The sequence below is a fragment of the Micropterus dolomieu genome, linkage group LG20 (genome assembly GCF_021292245.1).
Source record: "Micropterus dolomieu isolate WLL.071019.BEF.003 ecotype Adirondacks linkage group LG20, ASM2129224v1, whole genome shotgun sequence".
Classification (NCBI taxonomy): Eukaryota; Metazoa; Chordata; class Actinopteri; order Centrarchiformes; family Centrarchidae; genus Micropterus; species Micropterus dolomieu.
Window position 1 is genome coordinate 11,463,936 of NC_060169.1, and position 11,291 is coordinate 11,475,226.

At 39.4% G+C, this 11,291-nt stretch overlaps 1 protein-coding gene across 4 annotated transcripts; it reads left to right on the forward strand.

The window, feature by feature from the left end:
- The first annotated feature begins 156 nt into the window (after positions 1 to 156).
- On the forward strand, positions 157 to 7,456 carry vegfd (vascular endothelial growth factor D). Of its 4 annotated transcripts, XM_046032947.1 has the most exons (10): positions 157 to 711; positions 861 to 1,200; positions 4,625 to 4,826; positions 4,910 to 5,030; positions 5,594 to 5,663; positions 5,827 to 5,954; positions 6,034 to 6,149; positions 6,615 to 6,780; positions 6,911 to 6,979; positions 7,172 to 7,456. In XM_046032947.1, the coding sequence occupies exons 2-10, from the start codon at positions 1,087 to 1,089 to the stop codon at positions 7,179 to 7,181; spliced, it is 996 nt and encodes a 331-aa protein (XP_045888903.1). In that variant the 5' UTR covers positions 157 to 711; positions 861 to 1,086; the 3' UTR covers positions 7,182 to 7,456. The 4 variants fall into 4 exon arrangements, with proteins under 4 accessions (XP_045888903.1, XP_045888902.1, XP_045888904.1 ...); XM_046032946.1 differs by having other exon boundaries at positions 157 to 1,200; XM_046032949.1 differs by lacking the exons at positions 157 to 711; positions 861 to 1,200 and adding an exon at positions 2,699 to 2,779.
- The last annotated feature ends 3,835 nt before the right edge of the window (positions 7,457 to 11,291 follow it).

An 11,291-nucleotide genomic window follows, 5' to 3' on the forward strand; every position in this document is an offset into this window, starting at 1 on the left:
TCTATTATGTTCCGGTTGCAGATTCGGTCAAATAGGCCTGGATGGGCGGGTTGGGGTGTCAGGGTAGGGAAGGGGGTGGTGCTGGCATCTTATTTCCCCTCACACGTTACGGAAGTCTGGATCACATTTAAAACACATGTTACTGCTCTTCGGCTGTGTGCGGTTTGGCAACTCCAGAGGAAAAGACACTGATAAGGGATTTAACAGGCTGGGGATTCGATCACTTGACAAACCGACATTAAAAAGGGAAAACGGGAACACACAAGCAAATACAAATCGCTCTTTGAGGCAGCAGAAGCAGCATCAGTGGGAGATACATAAGGGCAGGCACCAAGACAGACAAACTAGTTTCTCAGAGCTTTTTCAGAATTAGCCCACATATTAGAGGAAGGAATTGTGTGGCTACTCTTGCACCTCAGGGCCTTTTTAAGTGGACAAACCACAGCAGGATCTGGAGAACTGATGACTGACAGAGGGGAAGTTTAACATACAGATATTGTAGCCATTGAAATTAGCGGTTAAATGGAAGCCAGAAGTGAGCAGCCTTTTCAGGAGGTGGGAATATAAAGAAGAAAAGAGGACACAGAGGAGTTTGTTCAGATCATCTCCCTAGAGGTCCTGAAATTTCTCACAGGCCTTCAACCAATTGGACAAAAGAGAGCGTGCTGACAAGAAGTATTCAAGGTCATCCTGACTTTTCTTTTTTCAGAGGTAATCTCCAGCTTCTAACTTCTAGTAGCCTTGTTATTAAACTGGACACCTTTGGTTCTGCATCAAAGCCTCTGCAATAAGAGGTGCATGTTTTAAAGCCTCTTTAGCCTCCTCCATTTGGCTTGTGGGTGTCTGGGTTGCTGTGACAGGTTACGTCTGGCTTCGAGACACAACCACTCTCTACTGTGCAGCTGGAAGATCAAGAGTTTCTATTGCACATACCTGCACTGAGAGGACTGAGTGTGTGTGGTCTGAGGGACTCTGCTGGTCTGGGAAACGGAGTCAAAGAGGCAGCCAGCTCTTTCTGTCAGCAGGAAAAGGAGACAAGTTCATAACTGCTGAGTGCTTCTCAGAGAAAGCGGGCAGAGTCAAGGGATGATGATGAAGACGAAACGGACACTCTGCAGAATCTCCTGCTTGGTGACTCTGGTGGTGGAGCTGAGCTGGATAAACGTGGGCCACAGCATGCACAGAGAGGGTACAAGTAGGGTAAGTGTGGCGTGAAACTTTTAAGTGTATGTGATATGTATCAAAGTAGCAATGTAAAAAGCCTCTTGCAATTTGCTGCTTTTTGTAGCTGATGTATAATGGTATATATACCACTTGGTACTAAAATAATTTTAACTTATTATATAACATTGTCCAGAGAGCAAAAATTAAAACACTGCATTGCCCTTAAATAACCCTAAAGCATTCAGGACTTGATTTCACTCATTTTTGCAGTGTTGTGTGGCCTCTTATTATCTCATAAACCTCACTCCTAAGTGGCTGCTGATGTGCACAGTGAGCACATGTGAGTGGAGTACACTCACATGTGCTCCGTGTTCTGTCCACTGAAACCACAACTGACAGTAAACGTGTGTGCGCTTGCGTGTGGGTAAAAGAGGAACTGCAAGTCATCATCGTATCTTGGTTAGAGGGATTATTGAACCACTCAAATTCTTCATTCTTAATTAACTGAAATCGTTTTTCTAGGTTTGCTGTCATTAATCTCCATAATTTCTGTCTCTACCCGCTCAGTTTCTTTTTTAAATTCCCTCCATCTTTACCTCCCTTTCAATTCCTGTCATCCCTCTCTCAGGCATTCTCCCTTCTCTGTTTCTTATTAGTCGGTCTCTCCCCTACCTAGTGGGTAGAAATTGCGGAGGGGAAACCTCCCTGTTGTGTGTTGTTGCTCTGATTTAAGTGGAAGTAGTGAGCCAGCCAACCTACCCCACCCTCCGTTCTGCAACACACTGAACACATCAGAGGGCTCAGATCGTTACAGCTGTCCAGAGGACATAAAGCAAGCATTGTGCGGACAAGTGCAATATTTCACGACTGTCTTCTCTGACGCGCCTCCACCCTGGTTGTAGACCTACCATCCGGTATCAGGCTTTGGCCTTCCTGCTTCAAAAATGAGCCTGGATAATCCAAAATTTTAACTCCTCTCCCCTGTTACGTTAAAACAAAAACAAAACAGCTAAAACATTTTACATTGGTCATCAGTTTGAATTTAGTGCACAAGATTACATTGAAGTATAAGATAGAAAAACTTAAGTATTGGACTCTGCATTTAACATCCAGTGTCTTATCCAAAACCATAAAGATCTAATCTATTCTGCATCCCTTTGTTCTGTAGGATGTCATCATGGGAATTTTGTCATGTGGCTGACAAGCATGACAGGAGGGTTTATGTTTTTTTTCCCACCCCTGAATCACAGCTTTTGCCAAGGAAAATCTGAACTTTAATATGTGTGTCAGTGTGTGTACATATGATACACGTGCGTTTAAGTGAATGGTACTACTGCCTTCTCTCAAAGTGCATGCTGATGTTAAAAGTGCTATTTTTATGTTCTGGGTTTTAATCCTTTTTCTGTATAAAAATGCATAGTCCTTGGTAGCAGGGTCATGAGACTTCCGAATGAGCAGTGTTCAGAGACAGAGAGGTATAGACGCAGACTGGAGCCGACACAAATCTGCTGCTGCAGCTGTTGATAATCACACTCTGACTAATCGGTGTGACATCAGGCCAAGTGCTCCAAGTCACTCCAAACTACAACAAATGTCATATCAACCTCAGTGTAAGGTACATGTTTGTAGATTGCAGAAATTATGCACACAATGTAGATATAAATGCTTTAATGTTTACCCAGTTCAGTTTATGATAGTTTACTTGCTTGATTTTGCTTGAATATTTAAAAAAAAGTCTCCAGCCACTTTAGCAGCTCGTTGAGGTTGTACTTAGGCACAACACAGTTTTGAGCTAAATGCAAACATCAGACTGCAAACACACTCACAGTGACAATGCTAACATGTCCAAAATCAGTCCTTATTTACTAAATAGTGCACTACCCTCCGCTATTTTATCTTTGGTGTATAGATAAGTGTGACATTTATCCATAATATGGTGCAAAACAAAAAATCACAAAAATAACGACTGAAAAGAAATGTCAAGTTCCTCCGTACTATTGATTAAACAATTAAGTCCTCGGGTCACAGCGAAAATTTTATGGATACATACTTTTGGGTTTCCTCACAAGATAATTGTTAAATGCTTAATATTTATTTGAACTGGACATTAACTGTGCTGATATTAGTACTACTGTTCAATAGCAGTCAAACCAGACCAGGCACCATGGTGGGTGTTGTGATCATCCCAGAGGAGAGGAAAGACGGCCGGGATAGTCCCAGCTTGGACTTAAGGCTGCTCCTCTTTGACTAAATTCCATATTTAATCAATAGTGAATGTAAATCCATTGCTTTCCATCTTGCATCAGTCCAGAGTTGTAACCTTGACTAAGAGACTAGATAATCATTGTCTTGTTTTAAACTGAGTTTAATTTTGTGCATGTGCACATGAACTCATGTTAATAAACACTGATAGTTGTATTTCACTCAAAGTCACAGAACAGAGCACTGGAAGTGGCTGACAAGTAAACAAGACTCAGACAGACCAAGAGATCCTCTGCCCAGCTAGGTTAACAAGACAGATTCAAGAGAGATGGGTCTTGGGAGAAGGGCCAGTGTGCAAGAAAAAGTCAAGTTATAGCTAAATGTAGAAGTACTGTCAAGTACCAGCCCACTTCAATCATTGTTTATGTTTACTTTAACTAATTACATAACCATGCCAATCGAGTAGTAGTACTACCAGCACTGGTAATGAGCAGTTCAAAGTTCAATGAAGTATCCATACTGGTGCATTGTGCTGGGAGCAGCTGAGTGGAAAAAGACACAGCTATGGCTCAGAGGGAATGGAAGAAGAAAAGGACTGTGAGGTAATGTAAAAGTATTGCAAGAGAACACAAAATTTATTGTGGTGTAACGCAAAACATATTGCAACTCGGTAACGCAAAAGTAATCCTCCAAAATATTCTCAGCGTGTACCCTTAGGGGACAGAGTAGTCAATGAGTTGAGTGATTTCAGACACAGCCCTGGTTCACCATCGAGTTTAGCATGTTAGTATGCTTCTCCTTTCTGCTGCACCCTGTAGGAGTTGCCACAGCGGATCATTTTTTTCCATCTCAGTGGCAAATTGGGCCCCAAATTAATGGGCAAATTGGGAAATTTTTACCTGATGGTGTTAAAAGAACAGTTAAGTCTTTGCAATTCATATTTAAAGGACCTTGAATATCTGCAGCAAATTTCAATCTGTCAAAGCATTTCACTCAAAACCAGAAATGTCAACGTCGTGGTGGCCCTAGAGTTAAAGTCAGGGGGTGTGCATGTTTTTCAATAAGCCTTCAGTACTCTTCACTAATGCCACCAACTTGTCAAAAAGGCTGCAGTTTTTAAGTAAGTAAGTTACACATTTTTGAGGGAAACAGAATTTCCATCCCAAAATGACAAGTGATACTGACCAACAAAGAATACTTTTTTTGTTGTTGTGTGTTATGTGACACATCAAAAGATGATTGACTATGATGCCTGCAGGTAATGAAGCAGTGGGAAAGGAAGGTGCGGTCAGCATCCAGCCTGGATGAGCTGCTGAGGCTCACAGATTTTCCTGACTGGAAGTTGTGGAAGTGTCGACTGAGACTGCAGCAGCCAGAGACCCTTTCTCCTCCACCTTCAGTGGGCTCACACCGCTCTACACGCTACGCTGCAGAATCTTACAGCCTGGAGATTCTTAAAGGTTGGATAAAACATACAGTATATGTTGCTCAAGTCTGTGAGTGTGTGTTGATGTGGTTGTGAACATTGTGTGTCTCTCATTAGCCATAGATGAAGAGTGGCAGCGGACTCAGTGCATGCCAAGGGAAACATGTATCGACGTGGCCAAGGAGCTTGGCACAGACCCTTCAATGTTCTTCAAGCCACCTTGTGTGTCCGTCCACAGGTTTGTTTATCATCAAACCAGATCCAGAACTTTAACATCGTTTGCCAAGCTATGGCAAAGACCCCACTTCGTACCTAACACTCAAGCTGACAAAACTTCTTAGTTATGCTGCTGTGGAAGCAAATGTTGAAACAGGTCCCAAACAACAAGCACCTGTCAAACACAATGTTTAACATGGTGCAACAAATCCCTTTATGATCATTTATCATTTATGTGTAAAGCTTATTCGATATGCTTTTAAGCATATTGTTAAAGGAACACTTTTGGAAATGCCGAGAGTTTCTTGCTGAGCTCTAGAGGTATTATTAGGATGATTTTCTTACCTTTGGACAGAGCCATGCTAGCCGTGCTAAGCTAACTAATCTGCTGTCTGTAGCTATAAATTTATTCTACAGGCATGAGCATGGTGTTGAGCTTCTCATTTCAGAAAGCAAATGGGCATGTCTAACTATTCCTTTAACACTCCTATCAGTTACAGCTGTATGGGACTTTCAGTGGAGCTGGATAGTTGTTTGCCATGCAAATCACTTTACCCAGATGTGAATTTGTTTTCTTACTGACAGGTGCAGTGGCTGCTGCAATCAAGAGGGGATCACATGCAGAAACACAACTACTGTTTATGTGAATAAAACTGTGAGTGACCAAAATCTGAGATGATACGTGGAGATTTAGATCTTTTAGGAAGTTTAAGTATTGCAAAAGTACCACTAGTTTTCAGGGGTCAAAAACTCCACACACAATACACCAATGACTGTGTGTGTGTGTGTGTGTGTGTGTGTGTGTGTGTGCATTGCAGGTTCTTAGTGTCATCCCATTCAAGTTTGTACCAGAACCTGTGCTAATAAAAGTGGCTAATCATACAGAGTGCGGGTGCATGGAGCCTGCCATAATACGACGTAATGCTCAACCTTACAGCAGCAGCGGGTAAGTCCAAAACCTTTGTCAATCTTATTTCTCAACTGAATTTGGTATGATTTCTTTTCTTTATGTGGTTCATTGGCAGCTGCTCTCCGACGGGCCAGCTGTCTGAGGCAGATGACTTCAGGAGACTTTGTGCCAATGGGTTGATTTGGGATTGTTCAACTGACAGATGCATACCTTACCCTTCCAGTACACCAGGTGTGTGTGTGTGTGTGTGTGTGTGTGTGTGTGTCTGTGCAAGTAAATGAACCAGCTTTATAAAAAAGTGCACAAAAGATTGTTAGTGTTCATTTTTATGTGCGCCAACTGTACTTAAAACATGCACCCCAGGAAATATGGGATGGATTAGCACAAAATTTGGAACAGACATTCATAGTTTCTTGAGGATGTATCCTAATAATTTTTGGTTTATGACCAAATGCCTGTAAAACTAACGACATCGCTATCTGCCTCAGTTGTACTTTGTGTGTAGTGCTAATTAGCAAAAGTTAGCATTACTGAATTACGATGTTCAACACCGTAAACAGACAATAATTTCATTGTCAAGGCATTGCCAAACTGATTTATATTATCATATGGATTTTACCTGGCAAGATGAAAAGTAATTTATTTTATTTATCCTGTCTTTGTGCCTGAAATGCACCATTAATACCTCCTGCTTAGACTTACCACTCAGTGCATGGATGCCAGACTGTGAGATAGACGTGGAGCGCTGTGACTGTCCTCCTAGACCTGTGCCAACTCTCCAACCAAGACCAGCCCATCGCTGTCAACTCAACACTTCCATCTGTGCCTACAAGCATCAACATTTCGATAAAGCCTCCTGCAGGTAAGCCACAAAGAACCTGTTTGTTACCACTTTTTTAAATGCTCTAGTCTGTACTTAACATTGGCATTAGACTTACAAAAGACACACTTTGACATGCCCGTGTTAACAAGTAAAATGGAAATTTGTTAAGTTTATTATTAAACAGGTGCTGGGAAATAGGAAAAGGGAGAGGAAGAAAAATAAGAGGATCCAGTATAAGGTACATGAAAGTTCCCAGCAGCTACTTAGACATGCACGATGAACTGAATAAACAAAGTGATCAGTTTCTACAACTTGTGCTGAGTTCAGCTTCATCCAGGGTGAAGGCTGGCAGAGCGGTACTTTCTGAGCTCTCTAGTGTCTGAATTCATGTATATTTTACAATTCTAAATGTTCTTTCTTTTATTTACAGATGCAAATAGCCCAAGTAGAAGTCCAGGGGGGAATACATTAGGACAACCTGCTCGCCAAGTATGTTTGGAGGCAGAGAAAAAAGGCTTATAATTTATTTACAGTCCTATTTATGCTGATCACTTTAACTAATTAAGATAATATTAACTCACATGACCATGTTCATTGATTTCTTTAACAAGCCTACTTTATGTTTCAATCAATGTATAAAGTGTATGATTTGTACATGTGTTCTTTGTGCACTGAATATGTAGTTTACATTAAAGGATTATTTTTATAATTTGAACTTGCTTTGATTTATTTAACTTCTGATGGACTTTTCACCAATATTCTACTGTTTGTTATTCTTCATACAGTCTATGGAATGTTTTAACCCTCCCTGTTTTCATGTTTTATTTATTGTTTTATTATTGAATCAAACGTTAATGTTAAATTATGTAAATGTGGCTTTTGTGACTCTGATCCAACAGAAAAATATAATTTAATGTCAAAGTAAAGCCAGATTTCTACAAAGTGATTTAATTCAATTCAATTCAATTTTATTTACACAGCGCCAATTCATAACAGAAGTTATCTCACTAAACCTTTCATAGAGCTCTTTGTAATATTATTTACAGAGACCCAGAGAGAATTTAAATTGATTACAAATGTAAAACACAAAACAGTTGTTTGCCTAATTATTCACTCCCTTTAACAGGACATTGCTGGTCATCGTTGGTGCAGCCACATGATTAAATCAGGAGATCGCCTGTGAGTAAGTGGTCTGGAGGGCTTGTGGACGGTAGAAATTGAAATAAATACACCAAAATATGGAGTAAAATGTGATGCAGTCTGCAAGAACTCTGCGATTTCTTTTTCAGCAAGACAATGATTCCAAGTATAACGACAAAGCCAAACAAGAAATGCCTTAAAAACAACAGTGTCAATGTTTTCAAGTGGCTGCTGAGTCAGAATCCATGTCTCAATTAAGAATAATGTGGTTGGACTGTGGCTGTTCATTCATGATCCTCATGCAACCTGACAGAGCTGGAGTAGCAAAGAAGAACAGGGAAAATTGCAGTGTCCACATGTGCAAAGCTGATAGAGACCTATCCAAACAGACTCAAGGCTGTAACTGCTGCCAAGGTGCATGACGAAACACTGACTTGAAGGTGTGAATACTGTTTCAAACAAGCATTTTGCATATCGTATTTGTCATTAATTGAGATCACTTTGTAGAGATCTGTTTTCACTTAAAGGATTTCCTTCCTGTTGATTTAAGACAATTAAATATACTTTTATGTACTTTTCATAGACATTGTAGAAGCAGCTGTTTTGCTGCTGTATTGCTATCAATTCAATACATGAAAATCTTTTGTTAGCCAGATGGTGGCAGAGAAGATAGAAATCTACGCCTCTATGTGTTTTGTATTTGATATGTTATATTTTAAGTATTTGAGCTTTCAGGTGAAGCTCCATCTTCTCTAACAATGTTTGAAGACCTGCAGGAGGAACTACGCAGCTTTTTTGAAGACCGAGTAGACTGTAAACACAGCTTCACATAAAACAGGTGTGTTGTTTGTAAATGTGCTTCATTTACTGTTGTTGCTTGGTGAATGTATTGATTTCCAGTCTGGTATTCCTTCCTTTTTTCCCCTGGCAGTGCTGCTGATCAATAAAATGCAAACATTAAAGTCCTCCTCTGTCATGACAGCCCCACCCTGCCTTGGGGAGCCGCACAGGCCATTAACAAGGTCAGAATAAAAAGTGTCTGTCACCTCCTGGGATTGAGCTTTAACTACTCATCTGTCCTAGTGGGAATAAAACAAACATATTATTACTATTACAGTTTAAATTTTGGTCAGTATCTGAGATTATGTGATGTTAAAAAATGCTGAACAGGCCTGTAGTTACAAGGAGTTTTGTCTCCCCCTTGCTGCACTGTTTGTGTACTCCTGTTTTCTCACTGCTCCTTGCTGTTACTTGGAGTGTAGACAACAACAAACAATCCATCCCTGCGTTTATAATTTCCAAAATGCTAAAGATTAAAATCCCAATTTAATAGATTAAATTCATGTTTCTTTGGCTTGCACTTATTCATTTTATTGAAGGGGGAAAACAAGCAGGCATTAATTGAACATATGACATAAATATGAGACTCAGAGGTTAATCTACAATATGAGACTTGATCTCCATAAACAGAAATAAAGTACTTAATGGAGGCAGCAATCTATTAAAGATACCCTGTGGAGTTTTTTTATAAACAAATTCAGTTTACATTCAGTGTTACTCAACAAAATGCGTTCAATCATGTTAAAATGATTTCCTTCCTATCAATACATTTGCAAAGCCAATTTTTAGATGTATTTTAAATCCTAGATTGCAGTCTTCTTCCTTGCCTTTGTTGGCACATTGGATCTTATCTTAGTGTGTTACCACCACCTGTAGATCAGTGGAATAGCGTGAAGCCATTGGCAGGAATATGTATTGAGTCACAAAATGTAATTTTAATACAGTCAGGTCAAGTTTTAAAAATGGTCTCACTGCATATTTAATGGCTACTACGGGCATTAACATAATCACATATAAATACAATTGGGCTCACTGAAGCCCAGTCTGAAAAAACAGTAATGTTTGCAGAGGATGTAAGAACCCAAGAGGAGTTTAAGTGGTTGTCTCCAAGGTGTGCAAAATAGCCAGAAATAGCCATATCTCAGGAAGTCAGGAACACACAGTTGCATATTATAGGGCATTAAATTGCACAAAAGACATCTGTAATTTTTACCCCAAAGCAGCAGTGAAATGAAAATAGTATGTGCTTTATCATGAAATGGATTTCTTTAAGGAATTCTTCTTTTTTCATTCCAACCAACAGCAACAAACCTATTAAGGTCTGCAGATCATAAAATTTTCTTCTAAGCCGCCAAATAACAATAATGTTATGTAACAAAGAAAATGAATATACCACAGGCATTTTATCTTATTAACTTTGCATTATTCAAGCCTGTTACTCTTTGTCCTTAATGTAATCATCTCATCTTTTCTAATACTACTTTTACATAGTGCAATTGAACATACAAAACATCAAAATGAAAGAGTGAAAATTTAGTCCAACGCAGGCATTATCTGAAAGTTCCTGAGTACAAAATCCTCAGAAATTAACAAAAAGAATTCTTATAATTACTTTAATTGTTGTTCATATTTATTTAGTGTTTCTAAATAAATTAAAGAGGGTAGTAAAAATCTGTTTGAATTCAAATTATATTGAAATAAAGGTTGTTGGATGGATTTCTTCTAATGTGTAAAATATGTAACCCAGAAGACCTAAAAACAGCTAAGATATTAACTTAATATTTCCATCTGAAATGGAAATGAGACCATTAGTATGGGAAGTTGTTTATGTTATATGTTGCTCTCTAAATTTACAATAAACATCATGACATTTCATTCCTCTGATGTCCTTTCATGCTTCTGAGACTTTACATTTGGTTGCTTTTATATGGGGCAAGCGGAGGTGTGAATGGTTCTCCGTATCCGTATGTGTCAGCCCTGGGATTGACTGGTAAGCTGTGGTGTGTGTAACCCGCCTCTCGCCTAGTGTTAGCTGGGCTTGGGCTGACTGTATAACAAATGGGTAGATGGATGGATGCTTCCTAGCCTGGTACACAAATGTAACAAGGCCACCAACCACATATGGATCAATACTGTGCTCAGTGAACAGGCAGAACACCTATGCACAACACTGACCTTTAAAGTGACTGTGTGAGGGGTTCAGGAGGGCTGGAAGTGTTTTTGCTTTTACTTTCTTTCCTCCTGTTGAGACTGAATCTTAAGGCCCTGTTCACTGAGAGATGTCTATGAGGAAAACTTTTAAATATCTGTGTTTCAATAGAAGGATGAGACTGAACTGACTGACTGAGACCAAACTGTATGTACTGGTCACACATGGTAAAACACCATAAATACCACCATAAATAACACAATAATCCTGTTTTATTGCTTTAACATCGTTCTATATATATCTTAAAACATGACTGGAGGGGATCTGTAGACACTTAATGAATTTGATTGATTACAGAAATCATTATACTTGATGTACTTGTTATATTTTCTGTTGTAATTATTTCTGGCATCATGCAGAG